Raw genomic sequence first — 15,174 nt, forward strand, 5'->3', positions numbered from 1 at the left:
TTTTATTTGTATTTTAAAACAGGTATTGGAGTGCTTGTTCCGTCAGCAGTGGACAGCAGATGATGGTCTAGGAGCTTTAATAATCTCTCCAACTAGGGAGCTTGCTTATCAGACCTTTGAAGTGCTGCGTAAAGTTGGGAAGAATCATGAGTTTTCAGCTGGACTTATCATTGGTGGGAAGGTCTGTACAGAAGGTTTTCATTGTAGTTGTGTGTGTTTTGTTCTCATAAATACTATGTGCACTGAAAAGACTTTATATTACTTCTATGGAGGTGCCATATTGCATGACCTTTATTTTTTTTATTTATTTTTTTTTTATTAATTTTATTACAATCAATACATAGCAATCAATTTTACAAAAAAAAAGAATTATGCTAAGAACAGATCGATCCCCACCCTTGAGAGAGAGAGCAAGCCAAACGGTGTAAAATTTAAGGCTTTTAAAAATACCTAAATCAACAAATTCTCTGTGCTTTATAAAATCATTTCAAAATATTACTGATTAGATCCTGCCATGTTTTGAAAAAAGTCTGCACAGATCCTCTAACTGAGTATTTGATTTTTTCCAATTTTAAATAATATAACACATCAGTTTCCCACTGACTTAAAAGAGGAGAGTTTGGGTTCTTCCAGTTTATCAGAATAAGTCTGCGTGCCAACAGTGTAGTGAATGCAATCACAATTTGTTTGTCTTTCTCCACTTTAAGACCCTCTGGAAGAACCCCAAACACAGCTGTTAATGGGTTAGGAGGGATTGTGAGTCCAAGACTGTCTGAGAGGTAATTAAAATTTTTGTCCAGAATAATGTTAATTTGGAGCAGGCCCAGAACATGTGACCTAGTGAGGCTGGGGCTTTTGCAGCGTTCACAGGTTGGATCATGCCCTGGAAACATTTTGAGAGTTTTAGTCGAGACAGATGTGCTCGATATATAATTTTGAGTTGTATAATTGTATGCTTTGCACATATGGAGCTCGAGTGAATTCTCTGCATTGCTACTTTCCACTCCTTTTCTGATATATTAATTGAGAGGTCATTTTCCCAGTGTCCTCTTGGATCTTTGAAAGGAAGGGATTGTAAAAGGATTTTATATATTGTAGAGATGGAGTCTAACTCCTTGAAATTGAGCAATAATTTTTCCAGCGTGGATGAGGGTGCAAGATGAGGAAAATCTGGAAGGTTCTGTTTAACAAAGTTCCTGATTTGAAGATAGTGAAAGAAATTTGTAGCTGGAATGTTAAATTTGGAATGTAATTGTTCATAGGATGCAAAGACGTTGTCTATATAAAGATCTCTAAGCAAGTTAATTCCAAATTTTTCCAGATATTAAAACTGCATATGTTTGTGAGGGTTGAAAGAGGTGGTTCTTTTGCAGGGTGCCACAGAAAGAAGCTTCTCCGTCTTAAAATGCTTTCTACATTGGTTCCAGATTCTAAGTGAGTGGAGCACAATTGGGTTATTAGTGTATTGCCGATAACGTGTGTTTATTGGAGCACAAAGCAAGGAATACAAAGAAGTACTGCAGGATTTTACTTCTATTGCGGTCCATGCCTGTGTATGTTCTTCTATTTGTGTCCAGGTTCTTATCGACTGTATATTTGCCCAGTAATAAAACTGGAAGTTAGGTAGAGCCATGCCGCCTTCTGCCTTTTGTCTTTGTAGGGTCGCTCTTTTGATGCGTGGATGTTTAGAATTCCAAATAAATGAGGTTATTGTTGAATCTAATTGCTTAAAGAACGATTTATTAATGTATATTGGTATGTTTTGAAATAAAAAGGAGCTTAGGAAGAATATTCATCTTAACAGTGTTAATTCTTCCAGCTAGTGTGAGATGAAGGGTTGACCATCTATGCAAGTCTTGTTTAATTTTTTCCATGCAGACACTAAATTTTGTTGATAAAGAGCTTTATGTTTACTTGTGATGTTTACCCCGAGGTATTTAAACTGTTCTGCAATGATAAAAGGAAGGGTGTCTAATCTAATATTATATGCTTGCGAATTCACCGGAAAGAGTACACTTTTATTCAGATTAATTCTGAGACCAGAGAGCTTTTGAAATTCTGTGAGTGCTGCTAAGACTGCAGGCACAGAATTTTCTGGGTCCGATATATACAGTACCATGTCATCTGCATATAATGAGATTTTCTGTTCCAGTCCTTCTCTGCTAATCCCCTTTATCTGATCAGTATTTCGACAATGTATTGCCAGTGGTTCAATGGCAATTGCAAACAGCAGTGGTGACAAAGGGCATCCTTGTCTTGTGCCACGCTCTAGTTTAAAGTAGTCTGAGCAAATGTTATTGATGCAAACTGAAGCTTCTGGGTTAGTATACAGTAATTTAATCCATGCACAAATGTTGGGCCAAACCCAAACTTCTCCAAAATAGTAAAAAGGTATTTCCATTCAATCATGTCGAATGCTTTTTCTGCATCCAATGATAATAATATTTCTGGGGTGTTTGATTTAGTTGGTGAGTATATTACATTAAACAGGCGTCGAAGATTTGAAGATAAGTGTCGGCCCCTAATAAATCCAGTTTGGTCTTGTGATATTACTGAGGGAGCACTTTCTCCATCCTTCTAGCTATGATTTTAGAGAGTATTTTAACGTCGTTATTCAGAAGTGAAATTGGTCTGTATGATGCACATTGTAATAAGTCCTTATTTTGTTTTGGGAAGACAGTGATTAGTGCTTGGCTTAAAGGTTTGTGGAAGAGATTGGTTATCTCTGGCTTCTGTAAATGTTGCTAATAGGAGGGAGCTAGCTGAGCGGAGAATTTCTTGTAAAACTCTGCAGGGTAGCCGTCAGGGCCTGCTGCTTTTCCACCTTGGAGTGACTTTATAGCATCCAGTAATTCTGATAATGACAGAGGTTTATCGAGCTCCTCCACACTAATAGCGCCAATTTGTGGTATCTGTAATTTATCCAGAAATGCATTAGATTGTATATTGTCTTCTTTAAACTCAGTAGTATATAGGGATTTATAGTAGTCTCTAAAAGTGTACATTATATTTTTGTGTTCGATGATTTTATCTCCGTTCGTGTTAGTAATTACCGAGATTGCGCTATGCATACATCTTGCTTGTGAATTTGTTGCGCTAAAAGCTTATTAGCTTTCTCCATGTTCATAATAATGATGTCTGGATTTGTAAATTAGTTGTTCGGTTTCTTTAGTTGTCAAGAGGTTTAATTCTGAATGTAGAGCCTGCCTCCTCTTATGTAGAGTCTCGCTTGGTAGTCTGGCATGTTCTTCATCTATTTTAGTAATTTCGCTTTTATCTCTGCTACTTTCTTCGCTCGGATTTATTTCTGTGGGAAAGATATGAGATAATCTGTCCTCTTAAGAAGGCCTTAAGAGTTTCCCAGAGTATTCCTGCAGAGATCTCAGGGGATGTATTTGTCTCTAGAAAGAATTCAATTTGTTTGGATATAAATTCAGTACAATTCTCGTCAGCTAATAGAAGCGGATTGAGACGCCATCTGGGGTGAGTGTATGGGGCTTAGTAATTTCAGCTCCAAGATCATCGGAGCATGGTCTGAAATAACAATAGCATCGTATTTACAAGATTTAATCTTAGGCAAGAAGTTATTATCTATAAAGAAGTAATCAATCCTTGAGTAGCAATGATGTACTGGTGAGTAGAAAGAATATGTTCTTGAATTTGGGTTTAAAAACCTCCAGGGATCTGATAAGTTGTGATCAGTTATAAACTTTGTAATTATCTTTGCGGTGTTAGTTGCGTTCCCCTGTGGAGGAAGTCTTATCTAAAAGTGGATTTAGAACACAATTAAAGTCCCCAGCCATTATAAGTTTATGAGTGTTCAGATTGGGAATGGATGCAAATAAATTTTGTATAAATTCCTTATCATCAACATTAGGTGCATAAACATTTATCAAAATCATTTTACAGTTAGATAAGTCTCCCATGACCATCACATATCTCCCTTCAGGATCCAATACTACATCTGATGCTACAAATGGTACTGTTCTATGTATGAGAATTCCCACCCCTCTAGTTTTCTTTGTAAAACTAGAATGGAACATTTGGCCAGTCCAGTCTTTTTGCAGCCGGAACTGATCCTTACTTAGTAAGTGGGTTTCCTGTAAAAATACTATTTTAGCATTTAGACCTGTTAGGTGAGAAAGTACTTTCTTTCTCTTTAATTCGTGATTCAGGCCTTTAACATTCCAGCTTACGAAGTTAACTGTCCCATCATGGAGACACTGATTCTGAGTTTTTGGTGTCATATTATAGTCTTAACTGGAAGTGAAATAGTTTAGGTCTTAATTTCCTATTCCCCCAAGAGTTGTTGCCATGCAGCTTATTATTACGTTGATAGTTATAATTATAAAGATTGAGATGATAGATTAGATATAGATCAAGCCTGCTCTCTTTCTCTTCCCCCTTAACCCCCACCCTCCCTTTTGCCTCCCCAGGTGAGGCTAAAACCCACTTCATGCAGTCCCAGTCCTCTGACATACCCAGAGACAGAGCACGCCCAAAGCACATCAAGCCCCATGCAGTGGCTTTAAGGTTAAAAGATAGAGATATCTGTTACCAATATAGTCTTTAAAAGAGGAAAAGAAAAAAAAAAAATTTTGCACTTAATATATATATATATATATATATATATATATATATATATATATATATATATATATATATATATATATATATATATATATATATATATATATATATATATATATATATATATATATATATATATATATATATATATATATATATATATATACATATATATATATATATACACATATACATATAATCTTCATCAATTTTAGTGCATTAAGATGATATCCCCAGATAATAAACCCAGGTGATGGTGTTAAAGATGTGTCCAAAACAAGCATAACAAGTCTTAATGCAGTAATAGCAATAACAGCAAACCAAGGGTATGATATTGAACAGTCTCATTTAGGGTACACATGAAATAATTAGAAAAGAAAAAAGAGGAGGAAAACGTAATTAAGCACAATAAAACATAAACATTTAGCTCTAGTAATACTAAGTAATGATAAGTAATAAGTAAGTAATAATAATATAAGAATATGAGAATATATGCTGATAAAAAAACCCGTATTTTAAAAACAAATAGATCAGACAGTAGATTATTAATCCTAGCTTTATCATTTACCGCCATGACTCACAATTATGTATCAGAATAGTCCCGGGATCAGCTTTCTTAACTCATTTTCTGCCTCCTCCTTGCTAGCGAAAACATAGAAATGACCCTGCCATTCCACTTTGTTTTGCCGGATACAGGAGGCCGATTTGACATTGGCTTGCCGTAGCGCTGTTTAATATTATAGAAGGCGGCGCTTGATAGCTGTTGCTGGAGAGAAGTCAGGGAAGACGCGAATGTGGCAGTCTTCATATATAATGTCTTCCTTTTTTTTCCTGAGGAGTTCCATCACCTCTAACTTAAATGATAATCGTTCAAAACGAACTATAAAAGATCTTGGTCGGGGTCTGACGGTGTTTGATCCGCTGACGCTGTAAGCGCTGCTATCTCAGATTCTGCTTTAAAGTCGCCCCCAATTATTTTAGAAAAAAGTTCAGTTGCGAATTTCACCGGGTTTAAACTTTCTCGATTCTCCGGCAGGCCTTCAATTCTGACATTATACCTTCTATTCCCATCTTCTAAAGCAGCCAGTCTGTCTCCAAGTTTTTCTCCGAGTTTTTTACATTCCGAACTGACATTTACTGCTCTTTCCTCGGCACAGGCAGCTAGATGTTCGGCTATTTCGATCCGATTCGTGAATGTCTCACTAAGATGCTCCAATCGATCAGCAAGCGTGCTCAGTTTAACTGAGTTTTTCTCAATGCGCTCTTCGATTTTACCCAGCACCTGTCGAAGTTCAAGTTGTACCTCTTGGCGCAGCCTTTCATTTGCCTGTTGGAATTCCTGTCGCAGCCTTTCATTTGCCTGTTGGATTTCCTGTTTTAATTCCTGTTGCATGACCTTTATTTAAATGTGTTTTCATTCTTCTGCAAGTCCGGTGTCTGAGTAAAGTAGAAAGTCATCTGAAAATTAATTTGAGGATTCTTTAGAACTAGAGTTATCTTGTTAGGTTTCTAAAGAAGCATCTTCAAGCTAAGCAAGTTAATTTTACCTATTACGTCATCTAAATATTACTATTTGATGTACTCTCTGTTTTGTTACAAGTAACGCAGTGTAATACATTTTAGTAATGCCACGTCAGCACTGCATTACTGTTGTGTATTTGTATTTGTAATTTGTGGACTTCTTTTGAGATTTATACATTCTTAGTAGTGGCAACGTGCCCCGAACAGGCAGCACCCAGAATCTTGAATGAGTCACTTAGAAATGCTGCCTCTCTACCTCTAATTTCTTCCTTAAAGCATGTTAAGACAAAAAAATGAAGAAAATGTATAATGTAGAATGTTAACAATAACATTTCAGTGTAATGAAGGACCGTAGTTTACCTCTGCAGGTCCAAATGCCAGGCTGGAACGAACCCTGGACAGTTGCATTGGGAAAATTGAAAATCACCAATTTGGAAGGGATATGGGAGAAAAAATGGATTATACCAACACTACAGGAACATGCCTGCATAAATGAGAGTCCACATAATACACCGATGTCTGTGTAATTGGTACAATGGCTACTTGTCCAGTATTTATAAAGATAAAAAAACACTCCACCTGGTCTCCACAGTTTGTCTGTGCAACCACTCAGCCATGTTATAGCACACTGGCTTAGTGAGTAAATCAGAAGGACAGGTAAGTTTCGGAAGCATCTTTTGCGATTGAGAAGCAGTGAGGAATGTCTATTTAAAAAGAAGGTTAGTGGGGAACTCATCAGGCACAGTTTCTGGAATGAGATCACAAAGACTTTCAACCAGTGGAACCAATTGGAGTGCAGTGAGAAGTGATGTAGGCAGCTAAATGGTAGACAGACTTATGCTGATCTTAGCTGTGAGGCATGAATCAATTTGTGGACACTGGACGTGTATGTATTTCTGCACAGATTGGGGAGAATGATCTGTCACTTATTAAACATTCCGAACAAGCAGTGAAGAATGTTGAAAGAATGCAGTAGAAAAGAAATTGGAATCTAGTGAAAATTATTGAAGTCTGTTTGACATCATGCCTTTATCTGGTAAAGGAACCAGGGAAACATATTAGATGAAGGCTACAAAGCTGAGTCATGCATTTTTGAAACAGTGAAAAGCTTCTTACAGAAAAATAGATGAACCAATAAGATCAACATAGACAAAATGAAGTCTTGATGATTGTTTGTGGAGCATCAGAGTTGGACAATGTAGAGACAAAAAGCTACCCAAACTCTCCGAGGTGTGACGTAATGCTGTCCTTTCACCTTAGTCAGTTGTGTTTAAAAAAAAAAAAAAAATATATATACATATAAGCTGCTCAGCAAAAAATGTTTTGTCTGATTACACTTGGAGTGAAGTGATGCACAATGTGCTTATTTTGCTTTTTTTTTCCACAAAAAATGCTATTTCTCTGTAATTTCCTTTTTGTGTGCAATTCAAGTAACAAATAAACAGTGACCTCGCATTTCCCTGAATAATTTTAAGGGAAATTCATGTGTGTGCACTGAAGTGGGAAAGTGTAGCATGGTGCCAGTTCCCACTACATGGGGTCTCACAAGATGAAACATAACAACTCAGAGCTCTGAATTGTCCGAGAGTGCGTCAGTGGCGCATTTTTATAGACACTATATATTATAACCATGTATCTTAGCAAATGGAAAGATAGACCCTTTCTGACCAATTAAACCCTGTCTGCCCTTTGTTCATTCTTCACATGCTTGGTAAACCTCTTGGGTCAATCAAAGACCAGGCCAACCAAATTTCAGAATATCAATTATCCACAGAGTGTCAGATGCTTAATATCTACAATTACTTGGTGAATATGCGATTATTTTTTTTGTTATTGGGTACAGCTGACTCCTTACAGATTCAGCATGCTGTTATTGAATCCTTTGTTCAGTTATTGTTCATGTGCAGTTCTCATGTTTTCTCCACATCTGTGTTTGTTGATTGATTAAGAGACAAAATATAAATATTATTATGTAACAATTCAATAACATAGTCATAGTCTGTTATATGTATTTCAGTGTAATAACAGCTTAAGTAATATTATTAAAGCTATATTACCGTCAACATATATCTAATTTCCCTGCATTGTTGGTAATTTTATTTCAGGATTTAAAGCATGAGGCTGACCGCATCCATCGTACCAATATTATCATTTGCACCCCAGGACGTCTTCTGCAACACATGGACGAAACTATGACTTTCCATGCCTTAAATCTAAAGATGCTAGGTATGATACCTGTATGTTTTAAATTTATAAATTATGTAAGTTACAGAATAAGTGAGTCAGTCATCAAGTTTTGACTTTGCCATTATGATGTCTGATTTGTTTTGTTTTTAATTTTTAATTTTTTATTATGCTTCTGTCTTGCTCAGTCGCAATTGAAAAGAGTACTTGGAACATATTTACAAATACTGTAACTAATTTAAAATATACAGCATTGTCCAAATTTTTGTATACTGGAATTCTTCCATGTATGTCTCCACAGGCTAGTGACAGTAGTACAGTGCCAACAACAGACAGCAAATGTCATGCATTGATGTCATGATATGTCATACATTAACATCAAGTTGAATACAAGAACACGTGTGTTGGACAATATCAGTGGGTGTTTGTGTAACCTCTTGTTTTATAGATAAAAAACTGTCGTCGAGTCTTGGCTAATGGTGTTGCATCTTTTGCTTGAGTGGTGTAGAGTGAAAAGTTTTGGTGCAGGGTGCTTAGTTGGCATTTATATAGAATTTAATTTCTTATTTAATCTATTGCTTGTTCTTACCAGTTCTGGATGAAGCAGATAGAATTTTGGACATGGGATTTGCAGATGCTATGAATGCTATCATTGAGAACCTGCCAAAGACTCGTCAGACCCTGCTGTTTTCAGCTACTCAAACTAAGTCTGTGAAAGATCTTGCAAGGCTAAGTCTTAAAGATCCATCCTATGTCTGGGTACACGAAAAAGCCAAGTTCAGGTATGTGATTAGTATTTTTGCAGTATGTTTTCCTTTGTGATGGATCACTTTCTTCTTTTGGTTTTCTTGCCTGATTGCTCTGATTTTGTTATGTAAAGGGACTATAAATGTGTCCGCTTCTAAAGTAAGATGTGCAGTGTTTTATTAAAACATTTGTGCAAAGTAAACCGGGAGTATAACTTATATGTTTAATCTATGTAGAAGGTTCTCCAGTTCAGTCCAGGGGTACCACTGTGGCTGTAGGATTTCATTCCGAACAGTCTCACAGATCAGTGAATCAGGCTTGCATCTTTTTGATCTAATTGCTTAGTTAGCTAGCTTTTTTTCTGTTATTTTTCAATCTGAAAAGTGTGCTATTAAAATATACTGCTCAAAAACTTAAGGGAACACTTAAATCACACATCGAATCTTGAATGAACAAAATATTCAAGTGAAAAATCTTTACTGAGTAATATTATGGAAATCAACATTGAGGGCTTGATTCAACATCACAGTGAAAATCAAAGTTAAAAATTGAAACCACAGGCTGATCCAACCATGTGAATTTTATAACTGCACCTCATCATTTGACTCGGTAGTTTATGGCCTGACTCTGATGATTGAGTGTTCCCTTAATTTTTTGAGCAGTGTATTTACATTTAGAAGAAATTCAAGTTGTATTTTTTTTTGCCAAAGCCTTAAAAGCCTAATTCTCTTTTATTTTTTTTTCTCAAGTGGAATTTGATTCCATAATTATATTGCAATACTTACAGTTAATGACCAGCAGTACAGGCTTAGGTGCCAGTAACACTGATTGCTAAAATGGAATAGATACTTAAGTGTTACATTCATTTGTTTGCTAATTATTACAAAAAATCTTAAATCAGTGGTTCTCAAGTTAAGTCCTGTGCACCAATGAAACTACAGGTATTTATCCCAGCTAACTTCAGCTTTTAACTGTAACCTTATATTTCCCAGTTTCTGCCCATGTTTGTGTCAGTCCAGAAATTCCTGCTTTTTTGGAGTATAACATGAATTTCTATGTGCTACACTGGAGTCAATTATTTTTCAGTTTTGTGTTTTTAAAGATTTTGCTCTTTTTTAATGTTCTGGCTATTTAAACCTTTTCTTCCTAATTAGTATCCCAGTGAATGACACTGAAGTAGCTGCTTTCCTTTAGCACCCTTTGAGTCATGTGCTCCTGTGTCTCCACTTGTTCATATTTGTCAGTATCAGGATATAATTAATGGAGCAAATTCCATCTTAAAAAGGTGACTTATAAAGAATACAGGAAATAAAAGTTAAACGTTTAAAGATGTGACCAAAAAATACAAATTTCTGAATTTCTTCAAAATGTAAATATCATAATGTCACATTTTTTCAGAATTTAAAAAGGAAGAAAATCTAGGTCAAACAGAAGAAAGACTGACCCATTCATTTGTGAAACATTTTTGTAATGAAAACCTCTGGCTACAGTGGTAACCCAGCACTGACCTTGAGTGTTCCTGTTCTTAATAATTAAATTACTATAATAGTTTGGTGTAACATTTTGAGTAATTAATGCAATATATTTGATGACCAGCAGGGGGCACCATAATACTATTTTTACTTGAAATCTGAGTTCTTTGTCAGTAGATTAAATTGTTCAAATATGTGTGACAGTGGGAATTACAGATATGTGGGTAGTATTAGGATTTTTATTTTTAAATCAATATTAATTTTGATGTGAGCACTCTTTGCTCAGTTTACTTGAGAGCATATGTTTTCAGTCTTTCTGGTGGTCTGAATTAATTATCATAAAATTAGGTTCCATAATCTAGGCACAAAGTAAAGCTATGATTAATGCAGAAGCAAGGGAAGTGAGTCAATATTTATTTTTGTTTTATGTAGAACGCTTAGAACACATTTACAAATTTAAGACAGTAAGGGTATAGTACAAAGTAACACAAACACTTATTCAGTATGTACATGTTTTATTTGGTATATAAATAGTGGTAATTGTGAAGTGCAAGGTTATCTAAGTTAAGGTTAAACAGCCAGTGGTAACTGAATAAGAAGAACACTAACATAGATACTTGAGAAAACTAACTTCTGTACCTCTGTGAACCCATGGTCTAACCACTCTAACCCAACAGGCCAACAGGTTTCTTCGGTGACCATCAGAAACCTAAGCAATATTTATACAAAACAATTGCTGCATGTCCTTACATAATTTAGAAGGCAAGTGAGTTGGTGAGGAGTAAGCTAGCAAGTTTATGCTTTACTCTACCTACCCAGTACAAAACAATTGGCTTGGGGATGCTCATTGATTCCACGTTAAAAGTTTAGAATATCCAGCAGTCCAGATATAATTCCAGTAATCATAGAACCATCAGCTGTAACAAATTTCAGATTCTTCCACTTTAAATCAAGCAGTTTGTGTGTTTTGGAGAAACTCAAAAACAGTTCTTCTATAGTTACAGTGCCTTTCAAACTGTGGAGGGCAGCTAGCTCCTCAGTGACACTGAATGAATGTAGTGTACTGATAGTCTTTGACTTACTACCATGTTTCGTTCCGCCAGACCGGTCGTAAGATGAACTGGATGTAAGTCAGACTGGTATATTCAAATGGTCAGGTGGTGCAGTGGTAATGATGCTGCCTTGCATTAAGGAGATCCTGTGTTCAAGTCCAATGTCCTCCCTGTGTGTAGTTGGCAGAGCGCTTTGAGTAGTGAGAAAAGCATTCTGTATAATGTGAGGAATTATTATTCCATCCTTATTTTTATAATGTTTATATTATAACACTATTGGATAGCTTTGGAGGGAGCAGGAAATGCTGGGGAAGAAGATTCAGTAGGCAAGACCTTTAAAAAGGAACCTTAATGACACTGTGGGCATTGCCATTATCCGTCTGTTTATGAATACACCTCATACCCACAGTATGTGCTGTCCTGTGCCTGTTTGTCTGTGTGAGTCTGAACTGATTGGAGATGTCTTCGTCTGAAAGAGCGCTCCCAATCATCTCAAATCCCAAACCGCATCAGGATCCTGGTAAGATAAAACTTTACATCGCTTTCAGAAGGCTGTTCAAAGGGTTTTGCATTCACACACCATCATCCACTTCTTCTGCTAAAGGTGTTAGTGTTTATTGTTTGAGTTTATTGTTTAATGTTGATTATTAGAGTTACAATTTATTATTGCTGTCGATTATAAACTGAACGTAGTCAACACTGCTGGGCATAGTCGAAACCACTGCAGGTAATAAGCTGAGACAGACATGAATGAGTCACGGCATATGGCAGTGCTGACTAGAAATAGTAGAAGGAAGAGAGCTGGTGTAGTGAAAACTGTTGTTTGCCTGTGAGACACAGTAACAGTTTTAAATGGAATGGTTGTAAATCAACGAGTATCTATATCTACAATATTGCCATCATCTAAGCTATATCCTTTCCTCATCTTACTTAGTAACTGTAACTGTAACTAGCTGTTAAACTCACTGAATTGGATTATTTGTCAACTGTGAGGAGCCCTTGCTTTTTACATACTCTCCAGCTTGTGGTCCGTGATGCCCAAGAACAAGCAGGTCCTATGAAAATTGTGCTGGCAAAAGTACAGAGGCTTACATCGTTTTTCTACAAAACAACAAGAGCAGTGGAAATTCTTGAATCTCATATAAAGCTCTCAGTTGCAAATACAACAAGATGGAACAGCTAGTTGAAAAAGACAAAGACATTCCTTATTATACCTTCATGTATTGTCAGAGCTGAATGGCCCTGTTCACTTTATAGTATGCAAAATCAAGCTAATCAGATGATTTTGTGAAACCCTGGAACATTTTGATGAAGCAACAAATAAATGTCAGGCTGGTAAACTTGTAAATGCAAGTTACGTTATTCCATGTGTCAGGGATATTCGCCATGCTGTAGCAGCAATGAAACCAAGTAAAATGGTCACAACCATACATTCCTCGATTGAAAAATAAATGGCTCGGTTTTAAAATATGAAGTGGTTTTCGTTGGATGCAACCCTGGACCCAAGATTTAAACTTAACTGATGCATGGGTGGAGAAAGACGAAATGGATTTAGAAACACAAAACATCAAAGACGTTCTAACAAGGAAGGTCCTTTCACTTTCATCACCAAAAGTAGTAACTACAAGGGGTTGCACTTTATCACCAAAAAAGAGAACAAAACGTTTTGCATTTATAGACACCCAAGTCACATCCACATCTACAGAATTACTGGGGGATGGGGGATTTGGATGTACCAATTTACCTAAGTCTACCGTGCCATACTGAGTAGTCTGATCCTCTCCTGTGGTGGATGGACAACCAGAACTGGTTCCCCAATTTGGCTCAAATTGCATGTCAGAATCTAGCTATTCCTGCCTCATCTGGTCCCGTGGAAATTGTTTTCAGTATTGCTGGGAGTTTTTAATGTTCCTAAGAGATGCATCTTAGTGATGACAAATATCAAGAAATGGTGATTATTTGATGCAATTAAAAGTGAATATATGTAAATGAAATATAATGTGGGTAGAGACATATATGCATGTGGTAGCATTTATCACATTGAACTGGTAATCATATACTGGTATTAACAGTATATTCAGATACTTGTGGCCAGTGTTACTCATCTTTTATCAGTTGTAAATGTACATTTCTCAGTTTTATTTGCTTACATTTCATCCACTATTTTTCATACATTATTTGGTATTTGTAAGGCATCATAAATAAAGTTCATATGTATGTCCGTACATGTAATCCCAAATAAATGCTCAGAAATAGCAATACATGGAAATTGGCTGAATTCATTTCCAATTCAATTGCTTGTAGTTGTTTAATTCCATTTCCTTATTTGAACAGGAATTATTAAGTTCATTCCTGAATTGACCGCATCCCAGGCTGGTATTAGTCATTCTAAATGGCTGTTGAATTACATTTAAAGTTTATTTTGGCAACAACCATATGAAGATAAACTCTGTGAAATTAGTGACTGTTAAGTAGTATACAAATACTACATTTTAGTTACAGTGCTAAAACATTCTGTTAGAAGAACATAATATAGGGAAAATGAAATGCATAATGTGCGGTTCGGCACTGATCGCAGAGCAGGGAGCTGTGTTATTACAGACTGGCTGTTGGGTTTCAGTGACAAGAAATGCCATAGTTTGGGAGCTCTGTCCCAGAATTGAAAGTAATTCTGAATTATATGGGATTAGATGCTAGAAATACTTTATGGACTAAGGTTTCCAAAGCCTTACTGGCAAGACAGCCACTTAGCTTGGAGATGGAAGTATAGGCAGGACTATGAACCAAGGCAGAAAGAAACCAGAGGCAGTTGAAAGATATAGAAGGTGTATAAGAGAGTGCTGGTTGTCAATGTTAAAGGTAAATGAGGTAGTACCCCATATTGATGGAAAGGGTGAAACTGGTATGGGCCAATCCAATAGTGCAGTATGTGTCGTCGTCCCCCACACCTTTTCAGGTACTATTTGCTAATTTTTAAACTCCCTAGTGTGTGTGTGTGTGTGTGTTTGATAGAAAAAACACATTTTTAAACTTCTTGGATCCTATTAGGGTTCTGAGACGTGTCCACACTCAGTTGTCTACTTGTAAAATGGCACACTTGCCATCTGTGTGTTTTTGTATTATTTCTCAAATGTAACGTTTCATAGATTGTTGAGTTTGTAATCACCAAATCTTTGCTTAATTAATAACTTGATTGAGCTATGGAAAATATACAAACCGGATTCCAAAAAAGTTGGGACACTAAACAAATTGTGAATAAAAACTGAATGCAATGATGTGGAGATGGCAAATGTCAATATTTTATTTGTAATAGAACATAGATGACAGATCAAACGTTTAATCCAAGTGAATGTATCATTTTAAAGGAAAAATATGTTGATTCAAAATTTCACGGTGTCAACAAATCCCAAAAAAGTTGGGACAAGTAGCAATAAGAGGCTGGAAAAAGTAAATTTGAGCATAACGAAGAGCTGGAAGACCAATTAACACTAATTAGGTCAATTGGCAACATGATTGGGTATAAAAAGAGCTTCTCAGAGTGGCGGTGTCTCTCAGATGCCAAGATGGGTAGAGGATCACCAATTCCCACAATGTTGCGCAGAAAGATA

General features: G+C 36.2%; 1 protein-coding gene across 2 annotated transcripts in view; it reads left to right on the forward strand.

The window, feature by feature from the left end:
• The window catches only part of ddx10 (DEAD (Asp-Glu-Ala-Asp) box polypeptide 10), a 443,025-nt gene that overhangs the window by 16,694 nt on the left and 411,157 nt on the right, over positions 1-15,174 (forward strand). For both annotated transcript variants that reach the window (XM_039745618.1, XM_039745620.1), the window contains exons 4-6: positions 23-181; positions 8,217-8,337; positions 8,888-9,077. In XM_039745618.1, the coding sequence (XP_039601552.1) occupies positions 23-181; positions 8,217-8,337; positions 8,888-9,077 (470 nt within the window). The remainder of the gene's footprint in view (positions 1-22; positions 182-8,216; positions 8,338-8,887; positions 9,078-15,174) is intronic.

The sequence above is a fragment of the Polypterus senegalus genome, chromosome 2, assembly GCF_016835505.1.
Source record: "Polypterus senegalus isolate Bchr_013 chromosome 2, ASM1683550v1, whole genome shotgun sequence".
Classification (NCBI taxonomy): domain Eukaryota; kingdom Metazoa; phylum Chordata; class Cladistia; order Polypteriformes; family Polypteridae; genus Polypterus; species Polypterus senegalus.